Below are 21502 nucleotides of genomic sequence, written 5' to 3'. Positions count from 1 at the left end.
GAGTTTTGGCTTGTTGGTTTTTTACGACTCTAGAACTCATGAACGCATGATAACTTGCCAAATGGTCTCAACACAGGCTCTAAGGCTGGGGACTCTGGGCTCGAATCACACGGTATGGCTGCCCACTCTGGATTATTCAAAATTGAAATCAAATCAAAATGTATTTGTACAGCGTGTTTTACAACGGATTTTGTCACAAAGCATCTGTACAGAAATCTAGGTCCCTAGTGAGCAAGTCAAGGGTGATAGTATCAAGGCAGAACTCAGTAAGAGCGAGTGGAGGAAACCTGGGGACTCAAAGACTAACACTCAAAAGGGGAACCTGTCCTCCTCTGGTCGACTTGAATAGTAAAACAATAACACAACAATAGTAATATGAAAGAATTAACAATGGCTAAACAAAAGTGAAAGAGACTTGACTCAGACTCAAACGGTTTGGTAAAGGTGAGGACATTGTACTGATCCTTTTCTCCTCTTCTGAAACCACAAATTTATGATTGCCATTAACTGGCTTCATATATTAATGTAATTAATATAGGAAGACCAACTTATATAGATGCTCACCTATGAAGCTGAGGTATATAACAGATAGGAAAACAGCAAGCGCAGCTATAGAAACTCCGAGATAGAAGAGAGACTGTCTCTCCTGCCGGGTCAGCTTGTCCTTCAGATACTGCAGAAATGCATAGGCCTGCAATAAAGCAAACACACCTACACACACACACACACACACACACACACACCATCAGTGACAGAAGAAAAGCATCCAATAATCTCATTTCTTCCTTTGCGTGACTGATAACTGAAACCGAAACACTTCAAACTTTGAAGGTCCTTTCTGTAGAACAGATGTTCACACAAAGACGTGAGCAGACACTGAGGGGTCCTCAGCTGAGGAGACTGCACCATATGGAAGCTGCAGCTGTTTCCAACAGTGAAAGATCTGCTTCTGCTTTTTGGCTTCTGATTATTTCTCTTCGAGTGTGTGATGTAAGTGCAATGCATCTGATCTCCCTCGGACTGTGTACAGTTTGTTGTTTTGTTAGAACAGTATGTCAGAGGTTGTGTCAAGTGCTCTCATACAGGCTGTGTTCACAACACTAATGCCATATACTTTCAGAATTGATTACTCAGGCCTTTAAATATACTCCAGGTTCAAATTCATGGACTAAAATCTTCTTAAATGTGCTAATTTGACAAAATTCCGACTTGTTTAAAAAATGGTAACACCTCACGTGTCACACATTAATTGCTAACTATGTAGATGAAAAGTAATTGACTGCTCGTTAATCATTTGGCTTGATGAAAGTATTCAATTAGGATTTTTGTTTGGTATCGTTTTCATGGGTTGCAGTTTTCGAGCTAGAAACATGAAGCTTGGAAGAATAATGCGCTTATGCTTTTGGGACCAATCACATATATGAATATGAACACATCACACCCGTCCTCTGGTCTCTTCACTGGCTTCCCATCTCTGCCAGGATCGACCACAAGGTTTCCCTCCTCTCCCAACTGTGCATTTACGGCAATGCCCCTATGTATCTGAAAGAACTCCTCACCCCACAGACTTCATCACGATCCCTTCGTTCTATGAACACAAATCGCCTCCTCCCCCCCAGAACTAATCTCCGCACCATGGGGGAGCGGGCCTTCTGTTCTGCTGCTCCTCGCTTATAGAATGCTCTCCCTGACCATCTGAGGGCACCACAGTCGAGTGAGAGTTTTAAAAAAGGACTTAAAACCTTTCTCTTCAGCAGAACTTAGAACCCGTGATCTTCCTATGGAGTGTAAAGATGTTTTATAACAGTTCTTTGATTTCATAGAAATGCTTCTACTGTATAGCACTTTGAGATTTGCTTAAAATGCAAAATGCGTCACAAATAAAAGTCATTATTACTATTATTATTATACAGCGTTGCTCACGTGTCTTTGGTTTTAAAGGAGAACTGAGCACCGACAATCATATTTGATCATTCACCAGTGAAACACTGGAGTCTGATTAATTTATTTTACCAATTATTGTTTATCAGAATGTTTAGCTCCTTGTTTAGTTGAATGTTTAGTGTTATTTGTCCCTATTCCAGAGAAATGTACCCACCCGGCCTTGCTGCAGGATAATAATACGTTAGTGAGCATATGGGAGACATGAGCAAGCCTGCGTATTCTACTGGCATGTCAAACATTTTCACCTCAGCACAACTGTGTCTGCCAGAGGGGAACCCTCAGGGCCTTGTAGACCTTCAGAGAAGGCCTAATGAATTCTAGGAATGAATTACAATAATAAATTCTGTAATATTTTTAGAATCATCAAAAATGTTGCATTTAAACTCTGTACATTTTGTAGTAAAGTTCTTATTTCATTGTTCAGTTTTGGTTTGAAAGAAAATGATCCAACCAGCATTGTTTTCTCTGGTATCTAAACAGGTACAACCAAGTGAACTGTCCCATTGGTTAGGCCTTCAGGAGCTGGTCTGAAGGTCATACACATTAGATTAACTATCAACATAATCAGGAAGTGACCGAGGAATCAACCAAGCATGCTTTTATTTACAACTGGAACAGAAAGAAACACTGTAGTCCTTCTGGATGTTTTACACACATTTTTGTTCTCCTATACAAATAAAATGAGGCACTGAATGGGCCAGTTTGTGCACGCCACTTACATCATGAAAACACAAGTATGCATTCGAGCGTTCATGTGGGATACCATCATGAGCACCTAGCAACACTTAGCAACCACCTCTGATATCATAGCAACCACTTAGCAGAGATACTACAGGTAACACATAGCAACACCATAGAAACCACCTGGGATACCATAGCAAGTACGTAGCAACACCTCATAAACCACTTGGGATACCACAGAAAGTAAGTAGTAACACCATATTAACCACCTGGGGTACCCCAGAAAGTACCTAGTAAGACCATATTAACCACCTGGGGTACCCCAGAAAGTACCTAGCAATACCATATTAACCACCTGGGGTACCCCAGAAAGTACCTAGCAATACCATATTAACCACCTGGGGTACCCCAGAAAGTACCTAGTAACACCATATTAACCACCTGGGGTACCACAGAAAGTACCTAGTAACACCATATTAACCACCTGGGGTACCACAGAAAGTACCTAGTAACACCATATTAACCACCTGGGGTACCCCAGAAAGTACCTAGTAACACCATATTAACCACCTGGGGTACCACAGAAAGTACCTAGTAACACCATATTAACCACCTGGGGTACCACAGAAAGTACCTAGTAACACCTTATCAGTCACCTAGGGTACCATAGGAACCACTTCCCAAGAACCTAGAAACCACCTACCAACCACTTAGCAACCCTAGCAACCACTTTGAATACCATAGCAAACACAGAGCATTAACCTACCAAAAACCTAGGATACCATAGCAACCACTGAGCAAGACCCTAGCAACCGCCTAGGATCCCATAACAACCAAATCACTACATTCAGGAAATGTACTTTTCTAGTTAAAATGAATTCTGGGCTGCCACGAGGACAGGCTTGGAAATAGCTAAACAAACACACTGGCACACATGAAATCTCTGCTTATTGTATTAATATTATCTGTTTTATTGGGCTGTGTTGATTGACAGTCACTGCCCAGACAAACAGCTTTTTAAATCTAATCTTCTCAGGTGCCTCACACTTTTCACCGAGTACCGTCATTCATTTCCCATAAATAAGCTTGTGCTGTAACGTTTACTGCTATTGCCTATCATAATAAACGCTACTCCACAGTCTGCACTCTGCTGGCCCAACGCCGGGTTATTGCTGCCGCACCTCGCTGCCAAAACACATTCAATGTTTCTTTGGTATTGATGGTCAGAGGATCTTTTTTTCAGGGTGGCATCACCCGTCAGCATTTCATCAGCGTTGGGAGGGATGATGTAATCATCTGAAAATCGTAGAAATCACATTTCTCCATCAGTTTCGCTTCAGATCACGGATCTCTCTCTCTCGCTCTCTCTCTCTCTCCCTTCCCGAAGCTCCCAGCATTAGCGCTTTGCTACACTGAGCAGTATATTGAACAATGTAATGGCGCTTAATCCGCTCTCCACTCAGGCCTGAAACAACATAAAGCTCAAACGTGAATTCAAAGGAGGATTAAATCAGGTTTCCATTACAATGAAAATCAATACAAAGGAACTGTATTTTCAGGAGAGAGCCGTGGTGTTTCAGGCGGCGAAGGCCTGAATCAGCTCCACACGCAGAGGCGGGATGTATTGCTCTGAGTGTACCGACTCTCTCCTGCAGTGCTGGATCGGAAACAGAAGGCAAGACTTGAGCTCCTGCTGCACCGACCAGCAAGCACCAATTCACTGAGCAGGAAACTCACAGCTGCTGCTTTCCCCTCTTTTCACATTCAGTCAGAAGTTTGGACACAGCCGGTATGAGGGTTTTTCACTTTTTCTCTCTTAGTGAAAATGAGTTCATCAAGGCACATTATCAAGACTGAGATATGCTATTTTAAGCCCAGTCCGAGTCTAATCTTGTGTTATAGGGGCCTTCTGGCCTAAAACTACCACTTAATAATACTATCCGCCAATGCTCCCACAATACCCAGCATACATTATGCAAAAATGCCAAAGTGCTTTTTTTAAACGTTGCATGTAATAAACTAATGCTCTTACTTAGAATGACAAATCCATTTAAAACCATAGAATCCACCTCGCATACCATAACAACCACCTAGCAATGCCCTAGCAACCACCTGGAACACCACAGCACCCATCTAGCAACATCTTATCACCTGGGGTACTATATCCACCAACTTTCAACACCCTAGAAAACCTTGAAAACAAAAGGGTTAAAACTCCCAACAGAAAATGATCCAATCAGGATAGTTCTCTCTGTGGTAGCTAGGTAGATGCAGCCCAGCGAGCTCTCCCATTGGTCAGGACTTCAGGAGCTGAACTGAAGGCCTTAACACGTTAGATTAACCATCAACATAATTAAGAGGTGACAGAGGAATCAACCATGCACATCTCTTAGCTTATCTAATCTATTAACTTATTTAATTAAACAAACTGCGTCCCTGTTCCCCAAACCGCCAGCCCCCTCCGCCAAAAAACTGGACATTCTGTTTATTATGATATAAACAGGAATTTGCATCATCATCATCTTGTTGTCTCCAGAATGACCATCAGACAGGTCAGTTTCCTCAATGTACATACAGAAGTCTGTTTTGGCTGCAGCATAGCTTGGCCATTAAACCCTATCAGCAAAACTGTTGTTAGAAAAAAGAACATATGATTATATATATTTTTTTATTTACACTCACTGGCCACTTTATTAGGTACACTAGGTGCTAGTAAAAGGCTGGACCCCCCTTTGGCCTTCAGAACTGTCTTAAGAACTTCCTCGTGCCACACTTTCAACAAGGTGTTGGAAACGTTCCTCAGAGATTCTGGTTGGTTATTTGAGTTCCTGTTGTCTTTCTATCATCTGGAACCAGTCTGCCCATTCTCCTCTGACCTCTCACATCAACAAGGCATTTTCGTCCACACAACTGACCACTCACTGGATATTTCCTCTTTTTCGGACCGTTCTCTGTAAACCCTGGAGATGGTTGTGTCTGAAAATCCCAGCAGATCAGCAGTTTCTGAAATACTCAGACCAGCCCGTCTGGCACCAACAACCACGCCACGTTCAAAGCCCCTTAAATCCCCTTTCTTCCCCGTTCTGATGCTCGGTCTGCACTTCAGCAAGTCGTCTTGACCACCTCTACAGGCCTAAATGCAGTGAGCTGCGGCCGTGTGATTGGCTGATCAGCTATTTGTGTTAACAAGCAACTAAACAGGTGTACCTAATAAAGTGGCAGGTGAGTGTATGTAGATTATATGGTTGTTAGTAGTCAGCATGCAGCTTGTGCGCCCTGTCTGGCTGACCGCTCCTTAATGCTTAATGGTCATTTTAGGCTAAATTCACAAGGTTGTTACCCATTTTTAACTTTATTTCTTTAAATGAAAATTAAACAATGGCTTGAAACAAATATTTTAATGAAAACATTTTAATGAAAGACTGCATTAAGCCCTCCGACTGAAATGTGAGGTGATCAGAGGCCCTCAGATAGTATCAGACATGTTGGATATGTACGACTCAAAACATTCACGAGCTCTGCAGTGTGAGAAGCTCAGAGATTTACTCAATGAGTGATTCAAACAGCCAATCAGAGAGCTAGAAGAGCGGAGAAACAGGCGAAGATATGCGCCTGAACGGCAGAGCCAGAGGAGCTGAGGCAGATTCGGGTCGATGTCGTGTCTAAGATGTTGGTCCAGATCAGCTCTCTGTCTTATAGTTTCAGCTCAGCTGAACTATTTCACTGAATCAGCACTTCTCACCACATATTAATCCACGGTTCAGCTCTGAGTTTGTCGTGTGACCTGAGGAATTCTGGGAGTTTGAGTTTTGATTCGCAGCCCAAACTCATCATGTGTGTTATTCTCTCTCTTGGCCTTGTCGTCTAGTCTGAGCGCTTCACGACAGAAAGACAAGACAAACTGATGTTAAGCTTGTGCAGCTCTCCGTTTAAGACTTTAAATTTGGTGTAGTGAACGCTGGGCGCCTTCGAGGTTAGGGAAGTTAGCTCTTGCTGCTGTGCCAGGTTCTCAAGTAGCAGCAGAAAAAGCCTGGCACTGGTGTGCAGCAGCACTTAGACATGCAAGTAACAGTGCAATGACCACTTGGTGCAAGTTACGCCCAGAAAGTCACAAGAACTGTCTCAGCTTAAGCCCTGTTGGTGCTCCCAGCTCCAGGTGTTCTAGAGCTAGTGTGATGGTTCTAGGCCTCAGAACTCACGGGGCAATCGGTTCTTCTACTGCAGTCATTTCAGTAACCACACCGATAATAAACGAGAGGACTTTGCGCCTTAGTTTATTGGGAAAAGACTTGACAGAAACCTCAGAATCCCAGCACTTCTGTACAGCGCCTGGGCCGAGGACTCTTAAACACATGCTAAGTGAGCACTCGTCTCTGAGACTCATAAACGCAGGGCAGATGGAGGACGCTGCAGGGGGCAGTGAGTTTTACACAGCATATACATCACCTTCTGGAGCTGCTCTTAATTACAGACACTTACAGCTGAGTGCAAAAGAATGGAGGAAAGCGGAAAGTCCTGCAGAGAACCTCTAAGAGAACCTTAACCAGCTTTACAAGCCAGCAGAGCAGCTAGAACACTGAGTAAGTTTATAACACGTATAACATGTCCATCTAATCTTTGAGCTGGAGCAGTAGCAGAAGCCTTTTTAGTGATATACAGAAGTACATGAGGCCACTTTCCATGATTAGAGTTCAATTTACGTCTCATTACGTTTTAAAAGCAACAAAAAGACTGGCGTTGTTTTTTATTCTGGGAAAAGAATCTGAACTTTAACTTCAAACCAAATTCAATAAAGTGCATTTAAATGACCATAAAACACAATAAGCGACCGTGGTGGTTTAGGCCGTCCCACCTCACTGACATATGAGCTATGTTGATTAAATCTAAGCATAATTACAATGTTATTGGGTTCATTTCCAAACAATATGAAGTTAAAAGAATGAATTTTCTCTATTAATGTATTTATTTAAACAAAAAAACAGTCATTTTAAATTCATATTATTTTAAACAACATTAAAATAATAAACAACATAGTCACTTGAAACAACATTTTAAAATAGAAAAGAACACATAGAAAAAAAAATAGAATAGAAGAGAATAGAGCATCAACTTGTTTACCACAGAATGACCATCATACTGGTCAGTGCTCTCATTCTATTTTCTCAATTTACATACTAAAAGCTGATTTGGCTTTTGACCATTAAACCGTCTTCCCAAAAGTATTGTTAGAAAAAAAGAGTATCGCTGTTGTCAGAACAGAACCTCGTATCTCAATTTTTGTCGTTTTTCAGGTTTCGACATAATTTGAAAACACCCACAGTCCTATATGTTGTGTGTAGATTTCATGGTGAATGGACCAAAACAAATGACCTAAAACTACTTGGAAAAAAAGTCTGGTTCCATTGACTTGCATTAAAAGTAGAGTAGGTTTTTTCCTTCTCCTGTAAAGTTACTATTTTTGATCCGATAGTGGCGATATACATATATATATATATATATTTGTTTATTTATGCAGATTATATGGTTGTTAGTAGTATGCATGCAGTTTGTGCGCCCTGTCTGGCTGACCGCTCCTTAATGATGCTTATTTTGGGTTAAATTCACAACCTTGTCACCCATTTCTAAACTTCAATGATTTTAAATGAAAATGGGAAGGAAAACAAACGATGGCTTGAAACAAATATTTAAAAGAATGTTGTTTATATAGTTTTTTTATGCATTAATATCAGCTTAATGGAAAATATGATATCTGTGTTCAACCCAGTTATGGATTCAACACTGCTACCCAGAATTCAGCCTGGTTATTCAGTCATCTTTGGTGAAAATAGTGCCAAAATATTTAGTAGGTTATTTTACCAGAAGTGTCAAATTGGCAAATTAGTAATACATGAAATTTTTTTTTAGAAATAATTAATTTTAAAGGAAAAAAGAATATACTTTGAATTTGAATTTTGAAAATTTTGAATTTTTGAAAGAAAAAACAGCTTATAGTGTCTAATCTGACAGCCTGAGGTGGGAAAATAACATTGTCTGAAGATGAAGCACTGACTTCATCAAAAAACACTAAAGAACAAAAAAGTGCGTTTTGACGAGTTTGGAGGCCCAAATGTTCACAGAAAGTGTCTCAGAACAACAGATTCTCCACCATAAACAAGAACCATTCAGATGGTTCTCTGAGTTGTTATGGTTCTATGTTGAACTGCTGCCTTGAATAACTTTTTAAAGCTGTTTTAATAATCAGACGCAGTTGGAGATTCTCCTGCTGGTGTTTCAGAACACTGTTACGAAACCTTCTACCTCCAAAACGGCAGCTTTACTTTTCATGTAAGTTAATGTAAAAAAAAAAAATCTCCCCTGAGGTCATTTTGAATGGTCTATGTCAATGTGCACACAGTGTGCAGGCCAGTCGAGTCAGATGAGTCAAAACGCTGTTTATTTACGTATGATTTGATTTATTTACGTCATGTCTGCTGTTCTGTTTGTTTCGATGCCGATATTTGTTTTCCTGTTTCGTCACAACAGCTACCTTTTCACCGAACGCAAACCCTCATGTAATGACGGACTGACGCTCATACAGTCTGCACTGAAAGTTTAGGATCTGTGTTTCTACTCAGTTTCTGCTGTTGTTTAAATGAACCAGAATTCGTAACTCATATAAACTCCAGTGTCGCCACTGGAGAGTCGCGGCTCCTCATCAGCTGCAGACGCTTCCGACTGACCTCCAGTGTGTACCAGTGTGAAGTCACTCAGACAGACACAAAGAGGTTACTAGTCACTGCTTACTGGCCAATCAGGGTTTGGGGGCGGAGCTTACCAGCTGCAGCCATGTGTTCACTCGTCCTGATTGGCTGGAACCCAACGAAGGGGATCTGCATGGACAAGACCAGGCCCACTATGTAGAACGTACTGTAGGCTGAGAGAGAGAGAGAGAGAGAGAGAGAGAGACAAAAGATAGAGAAGAGACAGAGAAAGAGGAGAAAAAAGGAAAAAGAAAGAGACAGTGAGAGAAGAGAGAGAAAGGGAGAGAGAGAAGATAGAGATAGAGAGACAGACAGACAGATTGGGAGAAAAGACAGAAAAAGAGACAGTGAGAGAGAAAAGAGTGAAAGACAGAAGAGAAAGATAGAGAAGACAGAAAGAGAGGAGAAAAAGGAAAAAGAAAGACAATGAGAGAGAAAGGAGAGAGAGAATGATCTTGTTAATATAATGGTAAAGTTTGCGTAATTGTCTCAGTGTTGTGTGTTATTGTCTCAGTGTTGTTGTGTGTTATTGTCTCAGTGGTGTGTGTTATTGTCTCAGTGTTGTTGTGTGTTATTGTCTCAGTGGTGTGTGTAATTGTCTCAGTGGTGTGTGTAATTGTCTCAGTGTTGTGTGTTATTGTCTCAGTGTTGTGTGTTATTGTCTCAGTGTTGTTGTGTGTTATTGTCTCAGTGTTGTGTGTTATTGTCTCAGTGTTGTTGTGTGTTATTGTCTCAGTGGTGTGTGTAATTGTCTCAGTGGTGTGTGTTATTGTCTCAATGTTTGCGTTATTGTCTCAGTGTTGTTGTGTGTTATTGTCTGTGTTGTGTGTTATTGTCTCAGTGTTGTTGTGTGTTATTGTCTCAGTGTTTGCATTATTGTCTCAGTGTTGTTGTGTGTTATTGTCTCAGTGTTGTGTGTTATTGTCTCAGTGTTTGCGTTATTGTCTCAGTGTTGTTGTGTGTTATTGTCTGTGTTGTGTGTTATTGTCTCAGTGTTGTTGTGTGTTATTGTCTCAGTGTTGTGTGTTATTGTCTCAGTGGTGTGTTATTGTCTCAGTGTTTGTTTGCGTTATTGTCTCAGTGTTGTGTTATTGTCTCAGTGTTGTGTGTAATTGTCTCAGTGGTGTGTGTAATTGTCTCAGTGGTGTGTGTAATTGTCTCAGTGTTTGTTTGCGTTATTGTCTCAGTGTTGTTGTGTGTTATTGTCTGTGTTGTGTGTTATTGTTTCAGTGTTGTTGTGTGTTATTGTCTCAGTGTTTGCGTTATTGTCTCAGTGTTGTGTGTTATTGTCTCAGTGTTGTGTGTTATTTTCTCAGTGTTGTGTGTTATTTTCTCAGTGTTGTATGTTATTTTCTCAGTGGTGTGTGTTATTGTCTCAGTGTTGTTGTGTTTTATTGTCTCAGTGTTGTTGTGTGTTATTGTCTCAGTGTTGTGTGTTATTTTCTCAGTGTTTGTGTTATTGACTCAGTGTTGTGTGTTATTGTCTCAGTGTTGTGTGTTATTGACTCAGTGTTGTGTGTTATTGACTCAGTGTTGTGTGTTATTTTCTCAGTGTTGTGTGTTATTGACTCAGTGTTTGTTTGTGTTATTTTCTCAGTGTTGTGTGTTATTGACTCAGTGTTGTGTGTTATTGTCTAAGTGTTGTGTGTTATTGTCTCAGTGTTGTTGTGTGTTGGTAATCCTGCACTGATGCCGTGCTGCAGCGCAGTGCATTGAGCAGTAATCCCGCCGTGACCGCTCCTCTCTGCCGACTACGCCAACAAATCCACAATGACGGGCCGATGTTTCAGAGGCGGCCGTGCAGATCTTCCTCCTGTCAGCGTGACTGCAGGAGTGATGGCTGGAGCGATATGTGGAGTGGGTGAGTGTGAGTTGCAGAGGGAGAGAGTCAGAGAGGCGTGAAGGTGGACGAGCTGAAGCAGAGCCGTGTTCCTCAACCATCTGTGAGGAGGAGGAACCCAGCGCCACTCGTTTATAAAGACCTGCTCAGAGCGCTGCAGCCTGAACGCGCTCGGCAGCGCAGGATTACAGCGGGAACGTCAGGATTACCGCTCACCCCCGCAGCCTTGTGCAAAAGTTAGGGCACCCCGCCAAATTCAATGTTTTTCTGACTTTCTAAGTGTAAGTAAGTTAATGTAACGTCCTCTACAGAGAACACATTCTAATACACTTACTATTCATTTGTATGCTGGACAAAATGTCACATTTTATATTTTATACATTATTTTTTCCCCAGTGTTAACCCCAAATAAATATACAGTGCATATGGAAAGTAAAAGTGTCATATCGCTGCTGTCAGAACAAAACCTTGTATCTCCATTTTTTTTTAATGTTTTTCAGTTTTTGACATCATCTGAAAATACATATTGCTCTTTACATTGTTTATCAATTTCATGATGAATGGACCAGGAGAAACGGCCCAAAATGACTCGGAAAACATTCTGGTTCCATTGACTTACATTAAAAGTAGAGTAGGTTTTTTCCTTCTCCTGTAAAGTTACCGTTTTGGAGAAACGAGGTTTTCTACCCAGAACAGCGATTGTCTGTGTTAGGATGAGAACCAGTGAAAGGTCATTTAATCAGTGTTTTAACTTACACACACAACCGTACACCTTTCATAAAACACTGATTTCAATTTTTATTTATTAATGGTTATTACTTACATCACAAATACTACTAACCCCTTAAAATTCCAGGCTTATTTTATACTAAAGCTTATTATTCATAAACTACAACGATGCCAGCTAGTTGAGCTATTTTTAGGTTATAGAGGTATATGATAAAAATGTGGGCCCGCCGGCAGGGGTTAAAATCCTGCTTATTAATGGTTTTAAGGCATCTAATTAAGATCCATTAATAAACTTCTTTTAAACTTCATAAACTCTTTAGGGAGCGGCACTAGAAACAATCCAAAAACCTTTGTTTTCTTTGTTAAATATTCTTATAAGACAACCTACACATCTGTGCCATGAAGACATTTTTCTAGCATTTATTGACATGCTTCTCTCTTTTCCTTTTAATTAGAATTTATTATTCTAATATATTATTCTTATTCTAATTTATTTATTATTAAATTATTAATTTATATTACTTTCCTGTAAACATTTCATTTAAAAATTAATGCTTTTTTTTAATTTTATTAAATGTGATGCCGCTGTTCTGCTGGTAAATTTCATTTGGCAGACCTCAAAAATAAAATATTCTGATCTATAATGTGCAGCAGGAAAATCCATTCTGAGGAGCCAAGACTCAACAGGAGAAACTCTAAGAACATGAGGAAGAGCCACTGAGAGGAACCAAGACTCAACAGGAGAAAGTGTCTAAGAACATGAGGAAGAGCCACTGAGAGGAACCAAGACTCAACATGAGAGTGTCTAAGAACATGAAGAGCCACGGAGAGGAGCCAAGACTCAACATGAGAAACTCTAAGAACATGAGGAAGAGCCACTGAGAGGAACCAAAACTCAACAGGAGAAACTCTCTAAGAACATGAGGAAGAATGGCTGAGTGGAACCAAGACTCAGCAGGAGAAACTCTCTAAGAACATGAGGAAGAGCCACTGGGAGGAACCAAGACTCAGCAGGAGAAACTAAGAACATGAGGAAGAACGGCTGAGTGGAACCAAGACTTAACAGGAGAAACTCTCAACAGCATGAGGAAGAACCACTGAGAGGAACGCGGACTCTAAATGAAAAACTCCCTAAGAGTGGTCTACAGGAGGATGGGTTTACATTTTGAATCTGGGCTCCTCTCTGTGGTTCCTCCTCATGCTTTTAGAGTCCAGAGGACCATGTGCAGTTGGTTTTGTTCCAGCTCGAGGTGTTGAAATATAAAACAAGCATCATTTGTACTTCATGCTGCACATGAATAATTTGATATTAATAATTTCCAGCAGTAGCAAAAGTCAAGTCCTTTGTTAGGGTTTCCCCATGACACTGTGTGGAACCCTGCCAGGGAAACAGATTTCATACGGGAAAATGTTAGCGTGCCCTTTGCTCCAGTGTCCTGCTTTTTCCTCCTCTCCTCTCTACTTATCCATCCATCATCGCAGTGACCTTAAAGAAAAGACGCAGGTCGCATGGCAAAGTGCCATTTTCGAGTCAGAGTGAGATCATTTAAGAGCTTTCTGACATTTAACACAGAACAAAAAGGTTCAGAACCAGAATCCCAGAAACCGCTCAAGCCCAGTCACCTGCAATGCTGAGCTGACAGCCCAAGAACGCTAATGGTGGGCTGATGAAATGCTCTATTAGACACTGCAATCAGGATGCCAATTTCTGGCACTGAGAAGAAGATAGGTGGGTAAAGAAGCACAAAACAACCAGCAACAAGACAGCACACACATTAATCACACTTTCTGGTACACTCTCAGAAAAAGTACTAAACTGTCACTGGGCACAATTACCAACTTTTCACCTGGAAAAACTGATTTAAGCCTCACAATCAGACCTTAAAACCACTGTAGAACCTTTGAGGGACCGATTGTACCTTGATGATCGAGAAATGTACCTGAACATAACCTTCATTTCTGACAGTGTAGACAACTTGGGCAATTTTAAATGGTCAATTAAACTTTCGCAATTAATCTTCCCCTTATGCTAAATGTAGTTGATCAGGTGTCTGAAGTTTGCATCTTTAGCCTCGTAGGTTCAGTGACAGACTAATGTAGCTTAAATGTTATGAAAGATGAAATCCACAAAGTGAATTCATTCATCTCACCCTTTGGTTTTGCGAAGACGGGAAAGTTGTGGTGTTGTGTTGTTGGGTTACACACTTCTAAAGTAGCTATCTACTGGCAGGTTTAACCACTGCTATTAACTAGCTAATGTGGTGCTGCTAGCAAAAAGCTAGAGGTCTGCACAGACTTAAGTATTAGTGCCCAGACTTATCACGGCCACCTGCAAAACCTAGTGCCTCTCTTGCCCCCGCATGCCACCCACATTTGCCCACTGGTGTAGACATGCCAACACAACCCCCCATAACACGGCAAAACAAAGGGTAGGGTAGGACCACTCAGATAAACTAAGAATCAAAAGGAACCAACTCAATAAGAGCATGAGGTGGAACCACTGAGAGGAACCAAGGTTCAAAGAGAAAACCCACTGCAGCATGGTGAAAAACATTCAGATGGCCTTGGCTTCACTTTGCTACTTTTAATCTGTACCAATATCATGTTTTCATCTCTATGCACATCATATTATCAGCTAATTAAGCTACAAGGTCTACAACACAGGCCAGATTTCTATGGCATGCTGCTGCATTTGCTGCGTATGCATCAGGTAATGACTGCTAACGTTTTTCACTGTGGCGAAATTATTTGTTGCCCATCTGCTTACAGAAGTATCCGATAATTGTCCAAGCCATAAACCCACCAGCTAGAGTCCGCAACCTGTTGGCTCTTTACTTGCTACGGTCACGGTGCCTCAAAATGAATCCCACCTGCAATTTTTTTTTGGCAGATCATACGGAATCAGTGGGTGAACACATTTATTAAATAAACTACTTTATGTTTCTCAGGATTTTAGTCTGTGAAGGGCTGTAATCATCCCTCCATTGCACCCGTTACTGGCTGAAGGATTTTTGCCAATCTGATTGAAATCATTCTGATTCCAGATTAAGACTGAGGTGTTTATGCTCACTCTCCAGACAAACTGAGGTGAGCAGCAGTGAGCAGTGATTGTGGTTTTAACTGCTTTAAAATGACGTCAGACTCAGGAAAACGTCCTTCACACGTCCTTATTAAAGAAGGCCGAGAGGAAGACGTCGTGCTCTGAGACGCATAAGGTGGACGTCCGTCCCACCGCCGTCTTTTAAAGATCAGAGCATGAACTTCGTCTCCTCTGCAGACCAGTTTCTGCTCCGCCGTGTTGAACAGAATTAAACTTTCCGATAGGGAATGTAATCAGACACAGGCATTTACACTAGTATTATTCTTCTATTTAATGGATTATTTACAGGATTACCCACCTCGTTCAATCGGATAGGAATTGTATTCCGAATGGTCTCAATCGGACTAGACTATTCCGACTGAAGTGTTTACATGGAAGTATTCCATTCCAATTGAGCTATTAGTCAGATTATTAATAGATTATTAGGCTGCATGTAAAAGTGGCTAGTGAAGGCCTGCCTTCTCATCTCATCTCATCATCTCATCTCATATCTCATCAGTTACATCAGAAGAAAAATGTTCATAACGTAGGCTACTTGACCTCGTAAAGTCAACTCAGAATGCCAGGTGTTCCAAAAACTACACAGCCACAAAGGGCACAAAATAAGCAAGGCACCCAGTTAGCGTAACACGTCTCCACCAGAAAACAACAGGAAAGAACAGTGCCCTCTGCAAAAGGCATGTACAGCGCGAGCCCCTCATTCAGTGTCAGAAGCCACACAAGCCACTCGAGTCAATTAGAGACACAGAACAACTGCATGTTTTGAGGCTTTAGACATGCAGTTAGCACCATGCTAAGCTTTCGATAGCTACGTTAGCCTCCACTGCTAAAGCCAAACCAACAAACTTTTGGCACCAAACATATCCTGGCTGACTGACTTCATTTGGACGTAGGAGTGAAATTTGTGTAAATTCTTTTTTTCTGCCAAACTATTTACAGACTCTGCACTCAGTCTGTGATTTCCGGGCGCAAGCTGGCGTCTGAATGAATGATTATGCTGGTGGGCCTGGCCCCACTGGAACAGAAGAACTGAAAGACTGAACACAAAATGACAGCCCTCCTGCTTCCTTCAAGAAGAGCTATTCATTTTCCAGGGCCTTGGAGAGAGCTATTGTACAAGGTGAGTTATACACGCAGTTAAGAGCGAATGATGTGGAACCCAAAGCGATCGATCTCCTCTGCCCCGCTGCCTTCAATAGCGCTGTCCCAACGTTAATGCAATGTTAATGACATGTTCTCCCAGGCGCCGCAGACCTGGAGTAAATTACACGTCTTCTGGCTGTTTCAGCCAAATATCTTTAGCGGCTGCTAATGATCAGTCTGCTACAGCTCTGGGCACTCAAGGCCACCACACACCGGACCCTCTAGAAAATCAAAACCATTGTTTTTGTAATGAAGGTAAACAGCCCAGCGCTGTCATTCAGTGGCAATGCACAGTGGAGGCAAAACTTAGAAAACCACAAGTGGCTTGAAACTTACAAAGAGAAAGGCAGTCAGTCTAAAGGTTTTTGGGAAAGTAACCAAATGGTAATGATATGCCAACTGGCATTACTGGCCAAGCCTCTTTCACCTCATATCTTCTACCTCAAAACCTGAGTTTGTGGAGAGTTAGTTAGCTGCTAACTAATGAAGTTTCATTTCATTAAATCTATCTGAAAAGTGAGAAGTAAAGTTATCGCTACTCTCACTGCAATGCATTCTACAGTAGTCCTGAAGGGCTACAGCACAGTGTAGTGTTATCTGGACAGGGCAGTGTTTTCAGTGTAGTGTTATCTGGACAGGGCAGTGTTTTCAGTGTAGTGTTATCTGGACAGGGTTAGTATAGTGTTATGTGCTTCACCCAGCATAGCATATGCTTGCAAAGGGAGGGGTGAGGGAGGGGGATTCGGTTGTTTGCAGTCTGTGACCTCTTCACTAGACGCCAGTAAATCTTACACACTACACCTGTAAGCCTGATAATGAGTGCACCATGTCCCAGTGGCTTAATAAAGTTTTATTTCACTTATTTATTTACTTTTTTAAAGTCATTGAAGTTAGTTGAGCTGTGTGAACTGGACTCACCGATGTAGACTCTCTTACTGAATCGTTGCATCAGCAGCAGCACAAACACATGAAGAGGAATCAGATTTATGATGAAGACGTATCCTCCCCACGCTGAGACCTAAACACACACAACAGAGAAAGGAATCAGACCAGCAGCTGACACTGAGGGTGGGCAGATAAATATTCTGATGGACAAAATCGTTGCTCATATTTGAAATGAATGATATTCTCATTTAAACAAGCTTCAGGCTGAATTTGGCTCCTTTTTATAAAGAACCATTTTTGGCCACCTCGTGGTGCCGGGTAGTTTATTGCACTTCCCGCTGACCATCAAACATCCGGAGCTTAAAAACATCTAAAAGGATTTTTCTACACTGTGTGAAAACCGCTTCCTTTGAAGTAAATCGTGCGGTTCTCTCCATCTCAAACTCTCAGATTTGTACATTATGTGCTTTTAGCAAATGCGCCGATGTAGCCTTTTAGCATGGGTGCCTGATTTTTTGTGAAAGTGGAGCAGCAAAGTTTGGGGAAGTTTCTTCAGGGATTTCTGTTGCACTTTTATATTTAGCACTCATGCATTTCATTTTGCATTTCACGCATTCATTTCATGGGGACAGTCGTGGGCTGGAGGTTTGGGAACTGGCACTGTGACCGGAAGGTTGCCGGTTCGATCCCCAGAGCCAACAGCACATGACTGAGGTGTCCTTGAGCAAGACACCTAACCCCCAACTGCTCCCCGGGCGCTGTGGATAGGGCTGCCGATCGCTCTGGGCAAGAGTGCTCACTTCCCCCTGGTGTGTGTGTGTAAAAAGAAAAATTTCTTTGAGATTGTGGTCCATGTTAACACGACTGCACCAGGCCGTTCCCGCAGATTTTTCAGCTGCAAATCTCCCATTTGACCACACCACAAAGGTGTTCCATTGGCATCAGATCCAGTAACTGGGAAAGCCACCGAAGAAGGTGTTAAACTTTGGCCATGAATGGATGGACTTGGTCAGCAACAACAGTCAAATAGACTGTGGCGTTCAAGCAATGATTAGTATTACTAACAAGCCCAAAGTGTGGCAAGAAAACATTCCCCACCCCATTACACCACCTCCACCAGCCTGGTCTGGGGACACAAGGCAGTTTGGGTCCACTGACTTAGAATCAGAATCAGAATCAAGCTTTATGGGCCAGGTATTCTTACACATACAAAGAATTCATGCTGTTGCAACCAAAACCCAACCTCACCGCCTGTGATCCTCAACAGAAATCGAGAGTCATCAGACCAGAATGCGTTTTTCCAGTCTTCAACTGTCCAGTTTTGGAGAGCCTGTGCCCACGGGAGCCTCACTTTCCTGTTCTTGGCTGGCAGAAGTGGAACCCAACGTGGTCTTCTGCTGTTGTAGCCCATCCACCTCAAAGTTTGACGTGTTGTGCATTCTTAGATGCTTTTCTCCTATGATTGTACAGAGTGGATCTCCGAGTTACTGTAGCCTTTCTGTCTGCTCAAATCATTCTGGCCATTCTCTGCCGACCCTTCACCAACAAGGCATTTCCATTCGCAGAACTGCCACTCACTGAATGTCTTTTCTTTATTGATCCATTCTGAGTAACTCTAGAGATGTGTGTAGAAAAAAATCCCAGGAGATCATAAACCAGCCTGGTCTGAGACCAACACTCATGCTGCAGTCCAAATCCCATATTTTGATGGTTGATGTGAACATTACCTGATGTTGCTGCCCATATCTGCATGACTTTATGCATTGCACTGCTGCCAAATGATTGTCTGATTTAGATCATTGTATGAATGAGTGTGAAGGTGTACACATGCTCTAATAAAGGGAGTGTAGATGTAGTATATGTCTCTATATACAGCATTAGCAAGTAACTAGTTACATAAATGTTAGCAACCCAATAGTAATCTACTGTTACTTTACTGCCGAATATCAGGTAAAAGGACTGTCCCTAGTCCCGGCACTGTCTGAGCAAAATAACCCACTCTGTCACGCTGTTTCTGTATAATCACTCAGTGCCTGGCTTTGAATTAAACCACACAGCAAAGAGCACCTTCACTGCTCTTATGCTCAAGTTACAGTTTTGTTTCAAAATTGCTTTTTGTTAAACTCACAGATCTGACAAAAATCAGTTGTGTCTCATTGTTCAAGGACCAGTAGTTGCTGGTATGTGATGGCTCCATTTGCATTGGTTAAATAGACACATGCAAATAAGCAGCAAGGTTGCCAAACACTGCCTGAAAAATAAAATGGTTTGTCAAGAAAGTCGGCGTTTCAAGTAAAATATCAAAGCATAGCTGACATTGGCAAGCCTCTCGGAATATTACCAAAATGTTTGCTTTTCTTTGGGTTGTTGTCACCTGGGAATATATTACTGATATATATAAACACATACATACACACACAAAAGAGTTTGGACGCTGTGCAAAATAAAAACTAATCGTAATGGTGTGCAAATCATTTAAACCCTGTATTTAATTGAAAACAGCAAAAAAGGCAACACATTAAATGCTGAAACTATTTGCACATTTTGAATTTGATGCCACACGTTACAAAAAGGCTGGGACAGGGGAACAAAAGGCTGGTTAAGTTGTGTAATGTTGAAAAACACCTGGTGGTTGATTGGCAACAGGTTACTAACATGATTGGGTGTAAAAGCATCTCAGAGAGGCGGAGTCTTTCAGAAGTAAAGAGGAGGAGGGGTCACCACTCTGTGAAAGACGGGACCATCAAATAGAGCAACAACTCAAGAAGAACGTCTCTCAACATAAAACAGCAAAGAGCTTCTGCTTTTCATCGTCTACGGTGCAGAATATCATTAAAGACTCAGAGAATCTGGAGAAATCTCTGTCTGTGAGGGACGAGGCTGAACACCAGTATCTGCTGGCCGTGATGTTTGGGCCCTCAGGCAGCACTGCATTAAAAACAGACATGATTCTGTAGTGGAAATCACTGCATGGGCTCAGAAACACTTCTGAAAACCACTGACTGTGAACACAGTTCATCACTGCATCCACAAACGCTGTTAAACTCTAAAACACAAAGAAGAACCCAAATATAAACAGGACCCAGAAACGCTGCCACCTTCTCTGGGCCGGAGCTCATTTAGAATGGACTGAGGGGAAGTGGAGAAGCATCCTGTGGCCCATCGAATCAACATCTGAAATTCTTTAGGAAATCATGGACACTGTGTCCTCTGGGCTGAAGACCACTCAGCTTGTTATCAGTGCTCAGTTCTAAAGCCAGTATTCATGATGGTTTAGGGGGCATTAGTGCACATGGCCTGGGTGACCTGCTCATCTGTGAAGGCTCCATTAAAGCTGAATGATATAAACATGTTTTATCAACATCTGCTGCCGTCCAGATGACGTCTTTTTCAGGGAAGGCCTTGATTATTTCAGCAAGACGATGTCAAACCACATTCTGCATGTATTACAGCAGCGCTGCTCCGTATTAAAAGAGTCCGGGTGCTAAACGGACCTGCCTGCAGTCCAGACCACCACTGAGAACATTTGGTGCATTATAAAATGAAAAATAACAAACGAGCCCCTGAAACTGATGAGCAGCTGAAATCATGTAACAAACCAGACCGGGAAAACATTTCACTTTCAGAGCTACAGCAGTTTCAGCATTTGACATGTTGTCTTTGTGGTATTTTCCTTTACAAATATGGTTTACATGATTTTCACATCATTGCATCCTATTTTTATTTACATTCTGAACAGTGAACAGACCTTTTTTGGAAATGGGGTTGTGTATACTTTCATAGTCATGAACACACATCAGATTTATTCTGCAAAATAACTCAAGTAACCCTCTTCCCAGCAGAACCTAAAGACACTGTAATGTGGAGCCAAAATCAATCTACAGAAACAAACTCATCAGACAAACCCGATACTCTGCAACACAGAGCAAAGCAACAAAATAGCAGTTGTTAGATGTTGCAGTTATTGCCAGTGATCTTTCTGACTCACAGCTCATTGAAAATAGTGGAGAAATTGTGCATAAAGTGCAGATTGTAGACTTTCAGTTCATGCCACTTTAGTGTTTGTACGTAGAAGGGGACATTTTATTAGAATTTGAATTTGATGAAAAGTTATTGCGTGCGGTCTTCATTTGCAGGAATAACAGAACGCAAGCGTAAGTGTAATTTATCATGTTACCAATTTCACATTACATTACATTTACAGGTTAACTCCACCCCAAACATCAGATTTCAGAAAGAGTTACAGCTACAATTCTGCTACACTCCTGTCAGCTCCTCTATGGGGTTTACAGTGTTGTGACAACACATGTGCTAACAGTGGTGTACGTTCACGTCCAACAATAAATGTAATACTACTTACAGGGCTCCAGTTTAAACACTGACATCTGAAGGTCAATTAACATACAACATAACTGACGGTGAATCTTTCAGTAAACAAAT

At 41.6% G+C, this 21502-nt stretch overlaps 1 protein-coding gene across 1 annotated transcript in view; it reads right to left on the bottom strand.

Moving 5' to 3' along the window:
• Positions 1-21502, bottom strand: part of LOC108412618 (dolichyl-diphosphooligosaccharide--protein glycosyltransferase subunit STT3B-like) — a 184314-nt gene that overhangs the window by 25142 nt on the left and 137670 nt on the right. Inside the window, exons 5-7 of the mRNA XM_017684712.2 lie at positions 17096-17195; positions 9440-9538; positions 565-711 (exon numbers count right to left, since the gene is read on the bottom strand). Coding sequence (XP_017540201.1) covers positions 565-711; positions 9440-9538; positions 17096-17195 — 346 coding nt within the window. The remainder of the gene's footprint in view (positions 1-564; positions 712-9439; positions 9539-17095; positions 17196-21502) is intronic.

Source organism: Pygocentrus nattereri, chromosome 11, assembly GCF_015220715.1.
Source record: "Pygocentrus nattereri isolate fPygNat1 chromosome 11, fPygNat1.pri, whole genome shotgun sequence".
Taxonomy (NCBI): Eukaryota; Metazoa; Chordata; class Actinopteri; order Characiformes; family Serrasalmidae; genus Pygocentrus; species Pygocentrus nattereri.
This window is presented reverse-complemented; position numbering and strand designations above follow the sequence as displayed.